The sequence below is a fragment of the Clupea harengus genome, unplaced genomic scaffold (genome assembly GCF_900700415.2).
Source record: "Clupea harengus unplaced genomic scaffold, Ch_v2.0.2, whole genome shotgun sequence".
Taxonomy (NCBI): domain Eukaryota; kingdom Metazoa; phylum Chordata; class Actinopteri; order Clupeiformes; family Clupeidae; genus Clupea; species Clupea harengus.
Genome location: NW_024879967.1, coordinates 29,133 through 49,943, shown reverse-complemented (window position 1 = coordinate 49,943; position 20,811 = coordinate 29,133). Strand labels below are relative to the sequence as shown.

Below are 20,811 nucleotides of genomic sequence, written 5' to 3'. Positions count from 1 at the left end.
CAGTTAAATAACTCGACTATGCAAGGTATCCTTCCAGCGAAACGTCTGCTCAACAGCTAACGTTAGTGGACTGATAGCGTAGTTATACACTTCCTGACTTATCAGAGTAACAATCAGGTAATAATAGCAGTCGAAGCTAAAATCATATGGTACATCCTCCTCACCCTATATTTCCCTGACCAGCTAGTCTATTACCCAACCCAACTGCGTTAATTATAGCTAGCACTAGAGTAAATTATTAGCTAACGCTAAGAGGATGATTATTTCACCTCTATGGAGCTGTTAAGATGAAGAAGCCAATATAAATGCATGGCGGAGGGCTGTAATGCTTTTTTCGAACACAAGTAAAAAATCTTGCCAGCTGTCATAACTGTCAAAAGACCAGGTCTTTTCCATTTTTTCGCATAAAGTGTGCAAGGCGATATAACAATGCACCGACTCTTTCCAAACCTGGCTAACTGGCTGGCTAGCATCCTGGCAAGCACACCGAGCTATCGTCAGCTAGCTCACTGGAAGCATCGTTCGTTTTCTATTGGCTTTGTCCGATCACATTTAAAGACGACCAGGTGGGTAAAACACTCTTTTAAACACGTTTTGTTTCATTTCCAATGTAGTCCAGTTCAATTCAAATACATATATATTATTATTTGCTAAAATGTTTAACATGATTCTCTTACCAGCTGCCGTCAAGAACTTCCTCTACAGCATCCGCCATTGCTGTGTTGACGTCCACGTCTAAATTGCCGTAAACATTACCATTGTGTCGCGCTTGTTAAATGACACTTGTTGCCAACCTCTGTAAAATGTGATCTGTCATATCTCCATTAATCAGCTAGATTTGAATAATAAACAAACAAACAAAATGTACAGTTCTACTTTATATAGAACCTGTTGCATTTCCCCCATGGTTTTGAAGGTGAGCATTGGCACAGAAACAGTCTATTATGCAAAAAATTAGCAGTGCCAAATTAATTTGTAGGCTGTAACACTTTAGTACACATTTTATTGTCCTCACTTAAAAATTCTTATTTTACAAATTAAATATAGAGATACAATACAATGTGAAAGCCTGGAAAAGGTAAATCTATGGGAAATGAGCCTTAACAGGCTACACATCTTTCAGTCAAAATCCAACATAGCAACAAAGCTCAACATGCATACTGCAGAAGATGAGACAGCTGCTAAAAGGAAAACAAGGATAATATATGCATTTCATAGAGATGTATGAACACCTACATACTACATATGTCTGATTGCAGAACAGTGCTCATCATTCTTATCTATTTTATTTTGAGTTAATGACATTAACATTACACAATAAACATTACCATCATTAGAGTCAAGCTTATTCATTGCCAATAGGCCTCAGGACAAAATGTGCGAGTATGCAGCTAGAATGTATTTATAGAGCTGGGGCCAGCAAACATCTTATTTTTGTTTCATGAAATCAAATGCATTTAATTCAGAGATGAATCTAAAGCATGCATGGATCCCGACTGTCTGGCTTCTTTGTGGATTCAAACCTGGTTGAGAACCCCCCCGCAAGAAAGAGGGGGGTGTTTATACAAGACCAGTTACATCACAGGCAGCACAACAATACTCTTAACATGCATGGGAACATCCTCCTTTATTCAGATTCAAAAATGTTTGAATCTGAATAAACAAACCTCACACGTCTGTCATCACACCAAGGGCCAAAATAAATCAGAGGGACTCAAATGGTCGTTGGGTTTCACTGCAATGGACAGCAGCACTCTGGCCACTGTAATTCAAGAGACCATGAGAAATGTACAAGGACAGACAATGGCAAACTAGTGGTAGGAAAGACAAACGGCACGTGAAGGCTAGGGTAGGTATAAATGGCAGTGACGTTGATGGCTAAATGCAAAATATGAAAATGTTAATGACTATGCAAGCATGAGAAAGAAAAAAAACATTCATTGTATTTAATCCCACTTCAGATTGTATATAGGTGCCTAGCTTCTATATGCATGCTGTAAATATAAGCCTTTTTAAAGAAGCCCTCGTCGTAAGTCTTAAAAGGCTACATGTCATTTGAACCAAATCCCTTCGTGAGAGTAGAAGTGCTCCTCCTGGCACTTTCAAAAACCACCACTGGTCCCTTCAGAGGAAAGAAGAAGAAGCCCAGAGCATTTACACTTTGCATCCTAATTTCACATAAGGCTTTTGTGTTCAAGTGTATTGACCATGGAGGATGCCACAGTGTACTCAAGTGTAAAGCCAAAGAGATGATGCCACTACGTAACTGACTAGGCCCAAATTGAGAGAATGGTGCACATTAGCAGTAAGCTGTATTTCTCAAGAGGTAGTTTCCCAAAATGAGCACTCATGAGGAGTAAAATGTAAATAGAACGTAGATGTAGTGAAAGCTTGTTGATGCTGATTGCCATGACAACGGTGAAAACACAAGAGGACAGGTGATTGGATTAAGATTGCAGCATTGGACTGCGATAGATGTGGTATACGCTCACACAAGTTAGGCATACATTACACTTCTTCAAACAATCTTCTCTTTTTTAATTATTGGTGCTGGGTGCAGTAATCAGCATTCCTGTTTAGGGTTAATGATCCATTATAAGCGTCCATAAAATAAATTAAGATACTTTTTTCAGTGGGGACGCATAAAAAGTAAGGAGGCTTTAAGTAAAAAAAACAAAAACATTTTGAGTTTAGAGGATGCAAATAAAAAAATAAGAGATGTTAATACATCAGTCATCAAGACACAGTTTTTCTTTTTTGTCTCATCTTGCACATACAACCATTCAAAGGTTGAATGGGATTAGAATAGGATTACAGCGGAATAATCTTAACATTTATTTATAAAGAGAATTCTCACACATGCTGTACAGAATATAAAAAGAAAGAAAAAGCAAGACAATCTAAAAAAAAGAAAAAACAACAAAACAAACAATCCCTCCAACCAAAAAAACAAAACAAAACAAAAAAAGTCCAAGTCTCTTAATTTCACTTTAAGTCCCATTACCCAATACATTACCTATTCCAGCATTACACCAAACACGCTGACAACTGACTTGATTACATTAATATGTCTTGACTAAAGTTTTAAACCTGCATTTCCCATACAGTGATGATGCATATCGACTCTTAGGATATGAAGAAGTTTGGACAGAACGCACACTTTAACAAGACTAACATTATGGTAACAAATGAACAGTCCATTGCAATGCTACGCAGTTCTTCTGATAACACACAATGGACACCGATTGTAACGATTTTAGTGTCTACAGAAAAAAAAAGAAAAACAACATAACAACAAAAAAATTCTCCAACAATATGTTGGACATTATCAGTCAGAGATGTATCCAATTAAAAGTAGCGTAGCATGGCCCAGCATTGTCTGAAAACTTAAATGCAGTGAATTAAGTGAGCTAATGTATGTCATGTCACATATTATTAAGGGAGGAAGCGCGGAGGAGAGAGATGGGCATTACAGCGTGGGGGGCTTCAGGCCATACTTCCTGGCCACCTCAGTTTGGGCGTAAGCAGCATCACAGAGCGAGTACAGGTGGGCCATCTCCATCTCGGACTTGGCCAGGTTGATGGCCTTGTTGAACATGTCGATGGCTTTGTCTAGATTGCCTCTGTGGAGAAAATAATAAGGTCTCCTGTGAGGTGAAGGCACGGTTCGAGTGTTGTTTGCATACAATGCATTATGACGGTTACGTGTAGTAATTCAAAAGTTTAAGACAGAAGACAGACCTTTGGACTTCAATGGTTCCCATGGTTTCGTAAGCAAAGTCACATTTGTTGTCGATCTCTATGGCCTTACTGATGAGCTCTAGGCCCATGTCCACATCCTGCTTCCACTGCAGCTGCAGCAGCCTGGAGACACACACACACACACACACACACACACACACACACACACACACACACACACACACACACACACACACACACACACACACACACACACACAACTTCATAAGCATAAACAATTTCACTTGACATTTCAAATCATTCCCCACTTCAGCTGCCAAGAACTTTTGAAAGACAAGAAAGAAACTTTGCTTCTACACCATCTGCCAGGTGAGTTGACACCGATGTCTTCACACAGAGCGTACCCTGCTGTCACTCACCCTTTGTGAACGTATGTGGTGGCGTTGTCCGGCTCCAGGTCGATGCACTTGTCGTACATTTCATCGGCCTTGCCAAACTGTTGCTGATCAGTCAAGGCCTATCAACGGCAGAAAAAGAGCATGGCTGTTAGTGAAGCTGCGGGTACATTTTAACGTGGTGCAGTTTAGTCCAAAGGGCGCCTACGTGAAACAGTGAGAAGGAGCATACCTGAGCATACAGAGCGTAACCTTCTGCACACTTGGGGAACCGCCGAATGACGTCCTCGAAGCCGTCCATGGCAGTCTGTACCTGGGCAGGGTTGTTTCCAGTGTAGGCTTGTCTGTACTGAAGCACAGCAGACGACAGCACCATTGAAGGATCGTTACTGATTATGTGACAATTTTTCAAACCATACAGGATTCAGTGTTTTTTTTTCAGATTCAATGTTCTTTTGTCTCTCAATCATGGAAAGCATACAAATCTATTTGAAACGTTTTTTTTTTTTTTACAAATTAACTAGTTGTTTTTGTACGCATCTAGCTGTGTAGAATGACATTACTGATTGGTACCAGTTGTGCAAACAGTGAGCAAATCAAAAGCAGCTTGACAGTTTGGGTATTCCTGTCTTGTGTGTAATATTGCCAGATTGCTGTGTGACATGCAGAGTGTGAAACTAGTGTGATGTGGGTGTGTTTGCACAGGACCGTGCCCTCGTCTGCTCACCAGAGCGAAGCACTTCTGGGCCTGGGCTAGGGCTGAGTCCGGCCGGAGCTTGATGCACTCGTCAAAGTCCCCCACGGCGTCCTCCACCTGGTCCAGCAGGATCTTCAACTGTGGGGTGGGGGGGGGGCAGTAGAACAACACATCTGTTACCACTTGATCATGGAAGGCACTGTTGTGCAGATAGGTGCACACAACACTGAGCTAGGCCATGGTCTAAATTACAGTATGCTGTATAAAGCAGATATGGAAATGCTGTAGCCAATCACGTATTCAGAACATCCTACTGTGATGAGGTACCCAATAATGCTACACTACATACATACAGCCATTACGGAGAACATGTCTTGTTCACAACACTTATTGCTAAATATATATTTCAATGATCGACTAAGCACAGGCATTTTTTTAATGGCATGGCCTGATGGGAATTTCAGGAATTGTTCTACCTGCATTCCATATACTCAAACCGTGTGATGCACATCTCAGTCTTTGAGAAAAAAAAACCTTGGGTGTGTGAAAACAGTGCCTGACCCGAAGAGGATGGGACCAGTGGATTAGTTGTAAGTGGAGGATGCCGGCCCTACCTGTCCCCGGTGGTGGTACACATCTGCGTTGTGCTGGTCGATGTCTGCAGCCAGATTGAAGTCCTGCGTAGAGAGCTGGGGCTGCTGCTGCTGCATGTACATGCTGCCACGCTTGATCAGGGCGTTAGCCCGCAGCTGAGCCACATCAAAGGAAAGAGAGAGAGAGAGAGAGAGAGAGAGAGAGAGAGAGAGAGAGAGAAAGCTGCCATGAGATTTCACCCACCACGCAGCATTCCAGACTCTGATAAGATCACCACATGATTGAACAGTTCCAGGTGACGCTCAAATGCTCAACTCAGATATTTGGATTTGTTGTTGATCAGTAACTTGATGCAGCAGTTTCGAAGAGTCTAGCCCTGAAAAAAATGCCACCTGATGTTTGTAGTGCAAGTGGTCATTTGTCTGCTGTCCTCGCTGACCTAGACACACCGACGCACTCATGACCAACACAGCTCAGAACCCATGATGCTCTGTCTAAAGGAAATCTGTAACATGAAGGCCCAGCTTCAAAAGTGAACATGATAATATCATACTAATATCACAAATGATGTCTTCATAGCCCATTAGATGGTGCTGTGAAGTCTGTTTATGAAATCAAGCAGGCACTGTGGCAGATGGGCATTGTAGTCTGCTGTATCTGCAGGCCCTGTCATCTGCATGTCTGTGTTGGGGGAATGAAATTGATGACGCACAACACTAACCCACTAGCCTATGAACATTCACCCTCTAAACCTGCCTCCCAATTTAGGTCACAGCACTGATGCCGTTTGACATCTGTCTGATGCGCTCAGGAGTGAGGTTTACACAGCGCACCGCCGCACTCGCCCCTCTGGCCTACGTTTCCCCACAGTGACCCTCACCTTGACGTTGGCGTCCTGCATGTTGATGACCTTGTCGAGGTCGGGCTGGGCGGCCGTGGCGTTGCCGATGAGCAGGTAGAAGGTGGCGCGGAGCAGCAGGGCCTCTGCGGTGTAGCGGCCTCCGGACTCCACCTCTTTGGTGCACTCGCTGATGATCTTATCGTAGTTCTCCTCCTCCATGTACTGCTTGGCCTTCAGGTAGCCAGAGCTAAGAGGGGGCGACAGCGAACGGCAGAAAACAGTCTCATTACCATAACTTTCTAACTGGGTTGGATCACCAGCAGCACCTTATAGAAATTATTCCTGTCAGCAGTCGTGACGATTCTCAATGATGAAATTTAGAGGCCCAGTGTCGGTGAAAGAAGATTAAATGCAACACAATGTCACTGCTGATCCTGATGGATGACTGGGAGCTCTGACCTCTCGGAGACCTCGGCGGCCTCGCCCTCTTTGTCCTTGTCTTCATCCTTCTTCTCGCCCTTCTGCAGGGGCTGGGAGATGATGTCATCCGTGAACGAGCTGAAGTAGGACTTGATGAACTGAGGAGAGGGCATCAGAGGTTCCCGGTTCTACAGGCAAACATGCACAGAGTGGGAGGTCTCGTTAAAACAATGTTTTGCATTTGGCAACTTAGATTGACCATTAACCAAGCACCACTCGCTTCCATGTAGTTATTATCTACAAATCTAGGGGGGGTGACCAATCCACAAACAAAATGCATCACTTCAATTTAGGTTGTCAAGGCTTCAATGAATATACTTGACTAAAGAGTTTTTCTCAAGAGGTTTTCTTGAACAAGTTTGACAGCTCACTCCAATGAATCCCTTTTGACGGACCGAGTAAAAGTTCTACGGTTCGCCTTTATAAATTCACCATGGGCAGTTGGGATTTAGGATTGGAAAGACATGTCCAGAGAAGGGACCTATCCAGTCACCCACACTTGAAAGCCTGAGCGTTTGGCATGCACACACATGTGGTATGTGTTAGTGTTCAAGTGTTTTCCATTTCTCAAATAACCCTGAGGTACAGTACACTTGATGCATACTTTGCAAACCAATGTAATACTATGCATAATGCTATTAGCTTTTTACAGAGAAACCAATGTAACACTATGCATAATGCTATCAGCTTTCTACAGAGAAACCAATGTAACACTATGCATAATGCTATCAGCTTTCTACAGAGAAACCAATGCAACACTATGCATAATGCTATCAGCTTTCTACAGAGAAACCAATGTAACACTATGCATAATGCTATCAGCTTTTTACAGAGACGTTTGCTCGGCTATAGATGTTACCGAACATCTCACAGGTTGGAGGACCAGGCTAAAAGATAAGCACAACACACACAAGCTAACATGTGCATGTTTACCCCACCATGTATACCTGCAATTCAGATTTATTTATTTTTTTGCCCTGGAAGCAAACATATTCTCTTTTTCAAAGTCAGCCAAGACCCTGGCTTGGAGAAGTTGTGCACTTGGAAACAGTTTAATTTCAGTCACATATCCTCTTTTGTTGGCTTACATTAACAGTAGTCTCTGTTTCTTCCCTATGTCTGGTTTCACAGCTCCCATTAAGTGTGATGAGTGTTTCTTAGCAATAACCTTCACATTATTTCCTCACTCTGCATTTCAAAGTGTAAATGTCACATTGTCAACCCTGTCTCCCTGAAAGCTGTACACACAGTGAGGTTAGCAAGATCCTTACCTTGTACTTGTCTTTGGCCTTCTCTTTTCCCAGGTGCTTTAGCACCTTGTCTGCTAACAGCATGCTCTGCTGGTTCTGGAAGGCCTCAAGGATACACACAGCAGTAACATCTGGCAAGCAAAGAAGGGGAATTTAGAATTAGAATTTAGAACTCTAATTTATACGCTCTGAAGTCCCTTTATATGGGTCCTAGAAGTGCATCCTCTTTATGTATTCATAGAGACTCCTCCGTTCTAGAGGGGACACACCTTCCAGGCACTCCTTCTTGTTGTCCAGTCTCTCCAGGGCTTTGGCACGTCTGAAAAGGGCCTTCACATATCTGGGATTGAGCTCAACAGCCTGAGAGCAGTCCAGGACAACTTCTGTCCATTTACTCTGCAAAATGACAATGGCGTTACACATACTTGTGAACATACAACAATGTGAGTACAGTCGAACACTAACTTTGCAACAACTTGCATTACCATAAAATAACTTTCATTGACAAATAACCCTATACTGTTAAAAAAAAACACATCTCATTCACCCAAACCAATTCAGTGTTCAACTACATTTACTGTTCAACACAACCTATCCCACAAATCAATCAGCTGTAGAGTACCAGTAAGCCAGGCGAAATGCTCACCTGCTGCTCATAGGCGGCAGCTCTGTTCTGGTAGAAGGTGGACAGGTCGCTCTTCTGCTCTTTGGGGCACAGGTTGATGGCCTCAGTGTAGCACTGGATGGCCTGCTCATACTTCCCAGCCTTGAAATATTTGTTGCCCTTGTTCTTGGCAGCCTGGGCCCGGTCCAGGGGGCTCTGCATGGGAGGAAGGACACAGATAAGCACTGGCAGAAGGACATAACACTGGGATCTACCCACAAAAGCAGAAGCATCCCTGATATGCAGGTCAGGCTTTCACCAATCTGTGCTGGTTGATGAGATTCTAAAAGAATTGTGTGAGGCTTTCATGTTGTAATACTGCAAATGTCTACTTCCACTGCCAAAACAATTAATTTCTGAAATCCCAACAACGATCAAAGATCTATACAGCCAGCATGAATGATTTAGGTGTCTAAAATAGAGGAACTATGGGCCATGATACAGACAATGTTTGGCACCGTCCGATTTTGTCAGTTGCAAAAAACAATCACGACAATGCCAACCAAAGAAATATAAAAAATGACGGTTCTTGATCTTGCAGTTGTTCTGCATGTGGGGAGGCCCAAAAACTTCACAGTGACGTGCTAAGTGCTATGATAAGCCTCTTTGTCTAAAGAGGACTCAATCTCCAGGAGAGCGGTACGACCTGATAAGTGTCCCTCGCCACAGGTTCGACAGGCAATCAGTAAACAGGGGACAGAGGATTAGTGGCACTGTGCCTGTAAGCTGCCCATGGCCAGAGGTCTAGCCTTGGAATGTACACTGACTCAACGGTGTTTGTGGTGATAATCTTCACTTCCCTCTGTGCTGAGACACTAGCCTCCAAAGTCCACGGCTTTATTAATGCCAAGGTCATTTCAGTGCGAAGTGCATCTTGAAATCTTGCATTATCCCTAGCTACCTGAGCCCACTCGCCAATGCGCCCTTGTTCGTATGCCATAGAAACATCACACACAGTGAGCTAGTCAGACAAAGCCTAAGAAACAACAGGCTATTTAAGGAGTTCTGGCAGCTTCCAGGCCACCTGCAAGAATAATTTGCCCGTCAGATCCCATCGGCATGGCGAAAAGGAATTAGAAAAAGAAAAATCACATAAAACCTTTTCCGCAAATCATGCTCCACTCTGTTTACTCCCCCCAACCCAAGTAGCTCTTTACATAGAATGTTAATAAATTAGGCCTATGCAAATGTGATTAATTAATTTCTATCGGACAAATTATTATTATTTTTTTTTTACATGAAAGCATGTTACTGTTAAATCACGCCCGTTCAAACAAGAACAAAACCCTGACCTTTGGACTTGATATGAGTAAGCCGAGTCGTGGTTGATATCTGACAAATTATCACAAATTTAAGGGCCAATGTTATTTACAAAACCATATGAAAACTGTAAAAGCAGTATAATGTAATGAAGCTTCACGTCTTAAAATGTAACAAGCTAAGCATGTACACGCGTATTAAACCAGAAATACTTTGCGGTGAGTGTATCTGCAGGAAAACTGACAGCTAACTAGTCAAATGCCTAGCTAGCCAATACAGATCCTCGCCATACAGGTGACGTTAGCTAGCGAGCAAATAATTACCCATGATTGTGTAATTCCCCATGCAAGATGGCAAGCTACTAGCATACTGCCTACAAATGCCAACAGTCATTCACAACACGTGCTTCTGCATAATGTATTGAACTAGACAAATAAGTTCCAGTAAATAAGCGAGCTGTTCAGTCAGCCAGTCTGAAATGACGACGGGCAACACGAGAATTTGACAAGCCACCTCAAGCACTAGCACCAGCAACTGCTAGCTAGCTACCAACCAATTATCATAGCTTTCATTTTGGTAGCTAGCTATCTAGCTGGGTAGTGTTAACTGCCAAACCACCCCGCCCCCATGTGTCAGTGAATGCGAGAAAAACCCTTACAAATTAATTTACTTAAAACAACTTAAATTGAAGCAACTGCTCAGGCGTTTTCAGTGTAGAGCAGCTGAAGTTAAGAGACAGTATGCCAATTCATTTCTGGCTAGCAAACGGGAGTTTTTAGAACACTTGGCAACCTAGCTAGCTAACTAGCACAACCAGTTTGTTAGCTAGCAGACAAGCACATATGTCAGTCTGATGTCCTTGACTTTTCCAATATCCCATTTAACACATTAAGCTGACCGAACATAGCATTACATTTCTTTCGTGTCTTGCAATCGACAAGCTGAATCTATTGGCTTTAAGAAAGAACTGGCAAGTGCTCAAACCATGTTCTCCTGTTCTGGATTGGGCGCGCTGCGTTGGCCCTGAACCGGGCTAGCGCTGCCTTCTGGGGCTTTCCTCTCCTCATCCTCTTCTTTGCCGTCCTTCTCCTTCGTGCGACTACGGTTCCAGAGGTAGACAGCACCTACTCCAAGAACTATTGGTGTACCCACTAAAAGTGCCAGCTGCCAGCGGGGGAGACCACTGCCGGACTGCGGCTCTACAGGCTTTGAAGCGGCCATCATCCACCACGCAACGGGCAGCGAGCACACACACCACCACCTCCTCCTCTACCGACTCGGAAATCGGTGAGGTCAAAGCCAAACCTGTGGTATGATGGGATACTGGCGGGTTGGGTAGAACTGCAACCGGTTCGCCAACTTTACGTTTTCCTAAGCATCTCTACCATCCAAAACACGTAGTGATCGTTTACACCAAATGTATGGTCTTGAAAAAGTACAGCCCACGGTGACGGAGCGCACAAGTGTTCGTATAAATAATAACTGAATTTCTGAGTTGGGGGCATGTTCTTTGGGCAGAGTTTATACGTTTGAAAGGTAGGAGAACGACAATAAATGCTCAGCATTTAGAGGCGAAACCATAATATTGATGCAAAAAACTTGTGGTCGGGTCATTACTTCCCTGAGCTAGGTGCTGCTTTTAAACACCGGAGTGGGCCTTTTCAAACAGTGCAATGGCTCCATCTAGTGTACAAATAAGACACACTAGTGATATTTGTTTCATTACAATCGTATACATCTCTAACCTATCTTACTTCGACACGGTTTTGATACATTTGAGATTAAAGGATGGTCATAAACTACTTTGAAAGATGATATGTTGACAATAGTGATTTACTATTTATAATTATTTGCGAATGTGTGCAGGTGTATAGGCCTACTTATTTTGTTCCAACTTTATAAGTGTCCTTTACTTAATACTTAATAAATTCATTGAAATACAATATATATCTGTACGCATAGCTGGATATACCTGTGGTCATGGTAAAGTTTAGGTCACGTTAACACATAATAATAATATGTTACATGAGAAGTACATTTTTATCTTAGTCTACGCTGTAGTAGGCCTACACTGAAGTATACTGAAGTAAGGACACTTTTATGGGGTTGCAATGACTTTTCAGATGAGTAGAGTCTGTGAAGAGACAGAAAGACTGGGGGTATGCTACTGAAAACAAAAGCCCATTAAAGCAAACTCATCCTGTCATGTGATGCCATGGTGTTTGCTGTTGCATGGTTTCGATCCCCCCCCCCCGAGTCACATTACTGTGTGAAGTCTATGTGTGACTCTGATGCCAGTGATGGAGAACATGTGCTTGGGCTCAACCGCTCAATCCAAGAGCCCTCAGGCTAACTGTCCCCAAATGACATGCTTGTCATGAACAGTAGACTGCTATAGGTACACTGGCAACAGAGCCTTCATACACATTTCTGGCTACTGATCTGAATGTGTGTAGATTGCATTTTACTGCCTAAAATATCTGAGGTATTATTCATTGATATATGGATAATTTCAGTTCCCTGGATGAGAAAACGCCTTTTCTTTTCACAAATACACAGCTGGTAGAGAGAACATTGAAAATAACTTTTTGCTCTCACACTGGCATCACATGTTTTAGGAAATAAATAACGAGTAGGTCAGGATGTTCTCGTTAGGCAGAACTCATGAGGCATAATTTGACATTCCATTCACTGCAGACCACACAGCAGGTTTTTGGACTGGTCCTCCAATCAATTGTGGCTTCAAGCTGGTTCTCGCGACACAATCAATCGCAGTTGGTGCCCACAGTGGTCATAGATGACAGGGCTGAAACTGATGTCTAAACTTTGTACAAATCTTTTTCCAAAACTTTGTACCATCTGCAGCCACCAAGGGGTGGATAAAGAACTCCACGAGAACGTACTGATCGTAGACCCAGATTGAGACGCATCTGAGATTCTAACTGGCACTGATATGACCCAGACCTAGGCCACAGGCATCCTTTTTTCTGTGTGATCAGACATTCTAAATGCAAACTGGGTTTTGTTACGAAGTCAAGGCCTAGTGGTGCCAATGCACAGGTTATCTGCAGCAGTCATGAACTATGGGCAAATCTATATAGCACTTGTGTGAATTGTGTCAGCACAGGTGAGTTGGTCTGACTAAACCCTTTTGGATTGGAGGAATTTCAACCAGTGTCAAGTGTGGGCCAAGGGTCAGATTGTCTCTTGCCAGGTACTGCCAGGTGCTTTATTTTTAAGTCAGTGATGCTGCTGCTGTTGCCCTGTGCTCTGATGTTTATTGCTCATGCACACCGTATCAGTGTCGCACACAAATTTGGAAATTTAATAAGCACATGAATTGCTGTATAAATCCATGCATTAATATGTTGCAATGCATACAAAGAAATACCATTACTCACATATTGATGTAAATAAATAGAAATCAGTGTTGTGGCTGCATAGTTTTATTCGTAAATACCTTTGAACTTGTCTTACCTGTATGTCTGTGTCAAGACATTCAGTGCTTACAAAGTAAGTTGGCAAAAGTAGGATAATCCTCAAATAGCAGTCAAAGATAGTTTCACTACTTCTGACCAGGAATAACCTGTGTGCTGTTATGCAGGTACCTCACTCATGCTGGCAAAGAGGTTAGGGAGTCCGTCTGTCTACCTGAGCAAGATCCCGTGGCAGACTGAAAGATCTCTGCTTGATTTGCCTGCCTACAATCGGTGGTCCTGTATGCTAACTCAACTGGTAGAGTAGATTTAAGGGTTGGTTTCTCAAGGAGCACACATTGATACCTGGATAATGTACTTGTGGTGTAAGTTGCTTAGACTGAAATCGTCTACTAAATTAATAATGTTGATGAAGAAATGCTCTGGGCAATTGAAAGAATGTCTCTCCATCACTAAAGAGGGACATGAACATGTTTCGGTTTGTCAGGTGGACGAGAGAGACCTTGGACAGCCTCTTCATGTGGTTCAATTGGTAGATCAACTGCCACCGCAACTGCCAGCATCTGCTAAATTAATACATTTGAATATGGTTATTAGAATATCGGCTGTTAATTCTCCCTACTTAAAATAACTGGGTCTTTTGAACCACTCAGGACCAACACCACTGTGCTTTTAACACGTGGCGTCTGGACAATGGGGACCTGTTCGATTTTTGTACAGTGGCAATTGAGTCACCAATGTCTCAGTCACTTACAAGTGGCACCAATAAAAAGTGGAGCTAAAACTATCGCGTCACAATAGCTGCAATTTGCTCCATTTGACTCTGTGTATTTTTAGGGCCGTGTGCCATGAGTGGCAGCAGGGCGGAAGGCTGGTGAAGTCTGATGACCAAATGGAGCAGAACAGTAGACAGAGCTGCAGGGGTGCGACAGTATGGCCCAGATTTGGCCTTTATGAAGGGGCCTTCATATCCCAAATGGGGTCAGTCTGCAGTAAGCTTGATGCCAGCAGAAAAGAGGTTAATCACAATGTCATTTCATGAGACTGAATGTTTACTTGTGGCTTATATACGGCGTGTACATATTTTTTAGCATAGGGGGCATATGTAGCATGCTAAAGAGCTGTTTATGAAAATGCATCGGCTTTGGAATAGTCTTGTTATGCCCATTAAAGCAAAGTAAAACAGAGCAAAAAAAGGGTTATTTACAGTGGTTAGACTAGAATGCCGAAATCGGTCAATAGTGATGGGCTTCTAGAGGTGAGGAAGTCATCGTTTATTGGATCCAGAGTGAGTGGGCACTGTGCCCGCTGAGAGACCCCACTACCAATTTCAACAACATCCCATCACGCGCTCAATCTCTCTCTCTCTCTCTTTTTTTCTCTCACACACACACACACACACACACACAGAGACACACACAGACACACAGACACACACACACGGACACACACACACACACACACACACACACACAGTGAGCAATCCTCACTGCCACACTCCATAATTATTGACAGGTTTGATGTGCTCAGTGAGTGGAAAGTATGGGAAAATTGGAATTTCAGTGTGTGGATGGTTCCCCCAGGCCAGATCCTCTGTGATGGAAAGATTAAAAGCGCCCAACCCCCAACCTCCCTCCACCCACTCCTTTTCACTTTTCACTCTCCCTTTCTCTTAACCAAACCCACCACCCCCACCCGCACCCAACACATCCCAATGGTAAATAGATTATAGGGATTCACTTATTTAAAGACCTGGACAAAAGCTGAGTGTGAGTATTTTTGGTGGTTGGCTTGAAACAACAAGCCACACATTTGGAGCTGCAAACACACCATAGGGATCTAATTACAGCCAGACATAGGTCAGACCTGACCCACTGGGTACCTCACCTCACCTGCCGAGGGACACGGGATAAACCAGTGCAACAGAGGAGCCTGCGGGAGAAGCAGTTCTTTACCTCACGGAGCTCCGACTACAGCGGGTCCATACACATACACACACTCACATTGACACATAGCCTACATCCGCACACTCGCTCTCACACAGAGGCTGGTCAGCCGGCTGCAACTGCGGTTACGTTTTTTTTTCTTTTTTCGGCCCGGACCCCCAGGAGCCCCGTCAGGAGCTCCGCTCCTCACCAACTTTCACGCTGTCTCTCCGGCTGCTTCCTGCCATCATCTTGGACGATGATGATGATGATGGCAACTTCACCAAGTGGATGAGCAGCTACTGGGGCCACAGCAGCGGCGAGGGCAAGGATCGCAAGCACAGCTTCCGGGGACAATCCTCGCGCCGCAGAGCCGACCGCCGGGCCTCCCTGCCCTGCCCGGTAAGGACCCCCTCTGCTGACGATAGAGAACGACACGGGCTGCGCAGGGTGGTGAGCTATGCTTCTGCAGCATATCTGCACATGGGGGACTATGCATGAGTAGCGATAGAGGATAATGACCAGTTTGGGTAACTAAAAAAGTCAGTACTAAGCCAGTACTGTTGCTTGTTTGTTGGAAGACTAGCATCTGTACTTATGACATGCCAAGTGCAGGAAAAAAAAAACAGAAATGGCTTAATTTAAGGGGCTCTTATATGTGTGCTTGAATGTTGCATGTTTGCATGTTGCATTTGCTTACACTTTTTAGCCAAGTTATGCTTTAAATTATTCTTGCAAGAAGCGGCTATCAGCCACACAGCAGTCTTGCACAGTTGCATTAATACAGGGGTGTCTGAAGTCTATGGGCCTATGTGATGAACTGTTTGTACTCAGGGGGTCCTCAGAAGTCTGGAGCTCTGGTTTGGGGATTACTGAAGTATATGCCCAGTTTTTGGAGTATCCATAATTATTACATTGTTGTATAATGCATACCGAGGTAGCATGGCAACACGTGCTATGGTGTTGATTAGAAATGGTGTATCAGGTCCAATGCACACCCAGAGGCATAATTTTCACACACACACACACACACACACACACACACACACACACACACACACACGCACACACAGAGACACGCACACACACACAGACACACACACACACACACAGAGACACACACGCACAGACACACACACACACAGACACACACAAAACACCCACTCTCATTTCTCAGCTCTCACGCAAGCGCTTTTCACACACGCAATGGAATGCAAAGGGTCAATATCAAACATGCTGAGCAATGCCAGGTCAAGAGAAGCTTTTTGTAGAGGACCACAACTGCATAACTGAGAGGACAGAAACCCTGTCCTACCTCTTACAGCATCAGTTTGTGGCAAGCAATAAAGCAGCTTTCCCTGTGGCCGTAAAACTGACCACTGGCCTCTCTATCAATAATGCTACCCCTGCCAACACACTGTAATATGCTGCAGACACAGGAGCTTTGGTGTAATGAGGTGGATTTTGGGCAGAAGCCAGGGTCCTGAACCGTATGATAGATATTGTCATTTCAGTCAATGACAATTGTCTGGCAAGCATAAACCACGGAACTACAACAGTAGCTTTATTTATGAAAGGAATTACTTTTGTTGACTTAGTAGTTGCCGTTTTCATATGTTGGTCACTGAAAAAGCCTTCACAGGCAAAGAGTTTATCAGTTTAAACAAGCTTTACAGGATCACTGGTTTGCTATCGTATTATGCTATCCATGTGAACGTAGTATTCCCTGCAGAGGTAGTCTTTGTTTTTATCCCACCACATTGAGAAGGATGCTCTGTCTGTCTTTGCTAGTGTTGAATGCAAGTCTACCAATGTATCCGTGTATAAATTCACCATGTCTTCATTTCATTCAAGAGCTGTTATTGCAAACTGTTGTAAGAGAGCCTTACAGAGTACAGTCCTTTGCTGCAGTGCTTGGAGAGGCATGAAGTAATTATATTCTTCCAATTCAGGTGCTTCCATGTTTCTGAATGTCAGTAGGTTTCTAAACTTACATTTTAATATTTTTATTGATTTAAAATTGATCTTCAGAATGCTGAATATGAAAGTTTGAATATTGCTTCATATTGCTGTACGACAACAGTTGTTACCCTGGTAACAGCCAACTGCCACACAATGCCCTCAGCCCAAAATGAATCAGTCATAACATAACATCTCCTAAATAGGGTTCTTTGGGGTTTTTACAACAGGATTAAATGGGATAAAATGACCAGAAATATGAACATTGGTGCACAGATTCACAAGTTGTCAAACAATGTATAATTGTTTTGATGTGGGTGCAAAGTATTGTTGAGGTATTATCTTCTTGCTACCGACTTCCCATCCCGTGAAACAGACTAATTGAACTAACTGAAACAGTGGACAGACTAATTGAACTAACTAAAACAGTGGACGGACTAATTCAACTAACTGTAACACTGAAACAGACTAATTAAACTAACTGAAACAGTGGACAGACCAATTGAATGGTTGACATTGATTTTATTTGTATTATTATTTATCATGAATATTGTCACAAGGTGCTTCAAAAAACCCAAGACCAAAAAGCAGTGGAGAGCAATAATAATAATAATAATAATAATAATAATATTAATAATAGGAGTAATGATCATCTTTTAGCAGCTCAAAAATGGCAAGTGTCAATAGGTCCCCTACTTTATATATTCTGGTCCTACTTTTCTTGGGGGGATGTTTTTTTTTTTCTATCCTTGCTGTAATGCCATTTTCTCTGTCATGGCTCTTCTCTGCGTTATCCTCCCCACAGAGAGGATTTGCTACTAGTTGCTTTTGTGTTGCTGTTTTTTATGCAATTAATATATCTGACTTTTAACCTAAATGTAAATCATGTGGATGACTGAATGAATAGCCTATGGTTTCAGAGGGTTTTGTTGGGTTTTGGCCTTACATCCACACAACAATGGCGTATTCGGGGCATGAAAACTCATTTATTTGATATTGGGTTGTAGAGTGGAGACTTTCGTAAAAAAGCAACCCTTAAATCATCGCAACCCTAAATAGCCCAGCAAGCTCCTGCAATAACTGCGGCTCAGGATGAGGGGATTACTTAGTCATTTTGGGCAGTCAGGTGTATAATGAGTCCACTTGTCTGTGGCCTTTTCTTAAAGCCTTGCCCTCACAAAGCATGCTATCGCCTTGAGATCACCATAAATATAACTCTCACAGGCATGTGTGGTGATCAAAAAGCTATTCTGGGCCTGCACGGCATCTAATGGTTAATAGCACATAAGAATGTTACATCACTTTTACAGGCTTTGAAAACACTGTTGACAAGACGATGAAGACTGTCTTATGCCGTCTTCATCATTACTCTTGAGCGAACCTATTGATCTTTCCCAATACGATGTACACGTTGTGTCCACAGGGATGCAATTGCACAGAAAATTGAAAGTGACAAGCTCTGTACATCAGTTCTGAGGGATAGTATTGATTATTTATATTCCGTACAGGTCAAAAGGAATGATCCTATCCCTTTTATGGAACTATATCACTTGGTGTGTGTGTGTGTGTGTGTGTGCTGTTCACTGCCATCCTCTGAAACAGGTATTGGTTCCATATTGCCTCGCAGGATGAGAGGACTGGATTGTCTCTTAAACAGAGCCAGAGCTAGTCTTACTGGCATCCTTTTAGCCAGTCACCCTTTTTAAAAACATAATCAAGGATCAAGGATCGAGGATCAAGGAAATTGAGAAAGGAAATAAAAACCGCAATTCAACCTCCCATCCTAGTTTTTAAAGAGCAGCGTAGAACAAAACTGAAAACGTGCATGCGGGTGTCTCCACTGACTCCATAACATGACTGACACATGGTGAAAGCGGTCAGAGGGCGAGATGGAGAGGGAGAGAGAGATGGAGAGAGGGAGGGAAGGAGGGAAGGAGAGATGGAGAGAATAAGGCATCAGCACAGTAGAGAGAGCAGGCCTTTATCTTTTGGCCTTGTTCACTCAAAAACTAGTTTTCTGTTTCATTCAGTTTTCTCAGCATGCAATATCCACTCTGTTATCTCTTGCTCTCACTCTGACTGTTTCTTTCTTTTTTTTCCTTCACCGCTCTCTGTCACCTCAGTCACAACTGGATGCCATGCACCTGAACAGACTTCATGCGGCCGCAATGGCTCCCGCACCTGTGCACGTTAAGGGTCGAGAGGAGAAGGAGGTAAGGCCGCACCCACGCGCGCGACGCGTCGCCTCTGATGAAAACAGCCGCAAGAGCATCATCATCCCAGCATCAGGCATCACCACCATCCCCGAGCTCACAGAGTCCTTTGAGAGGAGACTACGCTTCCGCAACCAAAAAGTTGTGTCATTGGTGAATATCAGCTACTTACTTAACATTAAACATCAGTAGTATAGTAGTTAATAGTAAATAGTAGTAAAAAGTAACTTATTTCTGCTTAATGTCATGTCTATGTAATAGTCTGCTGTCTTAAGGTGTCATCCTTGCAGCCTTCCCCCATCCCTTGTTGTGTCCTGTCAACTGTTTGTTGTTGTTGTTCTCGTACATGTTTGTAGATATTTGTCTCATTGTGTTTTTATGTTTAAAAAAAAACATTAAACATCAAACATACATAGTGTAATAAGAGTGACATGTTGAGTGTGGTTGTCTGATGTACTGAACTAGGAGTTAAATACATTCTTTTTACAGCGAGGCCTTACTCTTCTAGATTAATGGTATAGATTATGTGGTTACAGGGTGATGCTGATAACGTATGTCTGCTTTGCCATGAGGACAAACGCACTGGAACAGTCCATGAACTTCCCTGCTCACATCGAGTCCACAAAGAGGTAGGAGACTCGAATGTCATGCTGTGTGCTTGAGGACAGAAATGTTATCAACAGGAAATGCATGCCAGGTTTGAGACTCTCTTGATACTCGTCATTGCATGAAATGAGGACCCCGACTCTTACACAGAGGACTACCTCCATACACGGATCCCCTTTCTATCCCAATGCATGTGTTTTTTTAAATATTATTTTTAATTAGTCTAAATGTCAGCTCAAAACATGGCTTTTCAAATTCTTCATTGTGATTGGCTGGCCCTGAAGGCGGGAAAGAAGGTGGAGCAGGTACGTCCCCGCAGTTGCAGCTCAGCAGCCACCTGTGAGAGGGGGAAGAGCGGAGACGAGACCAGGAAGTCCACGGAGCAGGAAGACTACCATGTCCCCCGCCGCCAGCTGTCTCTACGGCGCCAGCGCTAAACAACTTTTTGCCATTTTGAGCTGAAGTCAAAGTTCAAAGTTCAAAGTTCTGTACAGAATTGACGTCCGAGAGTTTAGAGTGATTTAAAAATAAGGAAAATTAAGAGGTGCAAGTATACAATTTTGGTACACATTTTTAAAATTAGTAGTATTTCCCACCTTACACGGTTATGGGTGTTGGAAACTCAGAAGACAAGTCATCATTCAGATAAATACAGTTTGGCTAGAAAAGATCTTTTTTTTTTCATCCTCACTTTTGAATTCTCAGAAATTTGCCCTGTGCTTCGCTCCAACACTTTTTTTTTTTTTTCAAAGCCAAAGCCATTAAGGGAAATCTCTGGAGACTTTTTG

General features: G+C 43.1%; 2 protein-coding genes and 1 long non-coding RNA gene across 6 annotated transcripts; 2 read left to right on the top strand and 1 right to left on the bottom strand.

The window, feature by feature from the left end:
* The first annotated feature begins 6 nt into the window (after window positions 1-6).
* LOC122130971 lies at window positions 7-863 on the top strand. The gene is made up of 2 exons (XR_006151984.1): window positions 7-566; window positions 681-863. It is a non-coding gene; the product is annotated as an uncharacterized LOC122130971 (long non-coding RNA).
* A 123-nt stretch (window positions 864-986) lies between these two features.
* Window positions 987-11,311, bottom strand: tomm70a (translocase of outer mitochondrial membrane 70 homolog A (S. cerevisiae)). 2 transcript variants are annotated; one of them, XM_042705849.1, is made up of 12 exons: window positions 10,868-11,311; window positions 8,606-8,779; window positions 8,229-8,355; window positions 7,981-8,090; window positions 6,689-6,837; window positions 6,269-6,476; window positions 5,409-5,543; window positions 4,825-4,932; window positions 4,330-4,446; window positions 4,122-4,219; window positions 3,742-3,864; window positions 987-3,623 (listed from the first exon to the last, which is right to left on the bottom strand). In XM_042705849.1, exons 1-12 carry the CDS (start codon window positions 11,105-11,107, stop codon window positions 3,470-3,472), a joined length of 1,743 nt encoding a protein of 580 aa, XP_042561783.1. In that variant the 5' UTR covers window positions 11,108-11,311; the 3' UTR covers window positions 987-3,469. The 2 variants fall into 2 exon arrangements, with proteins under 2 accessions (XP_042561783.1, XP_042561784.1); XM_042705850.1 differs by lacking the exon at window positions 10,868-11,311 and adding an exon at window positions 10,207-10,633.
* A 3,709-nt stretch (window positions 11,312-15,020) lies between these two features.
* lnp1 (leukemia NUP98 fusion partner 1) lies at window positions 15,021-20,560 on the top strand. Of its 3 annotated transcripts, none has more exons than XM_042705847.1 (4): window positions 15,021-15,698; window positions 19,328-19,570; window positions 19,954-20,046; window positions 20,308-20,560. In XM_042705847.1, exons 1-4 carry the CDS (start codon window positions 15,537-15,539, stop codon window positions 20,458-20,460), a joined length of 651 nt encoding a protein of 216 aa, XP_042561781.1. In that variant the 5' UTR covers window positions 15,021-15,536; the 3' UTR covers window positions 20,461-20,560. The 3 variants fall into 3 exon arrangements, with proteins under 3 accessions (XP_042561781.1, XP_042561780.1, XP_042561782.1); XM_042705846.1 differs by having other exon boundaries at window positions 19,939-20,046; XM_042705848.1 differs by having other exon boundaries at window positions 15,024-15,647; window positions 19,939-20,046.
* Window positions 20,561-20,811: the final 251 nt, after the last annotated feature.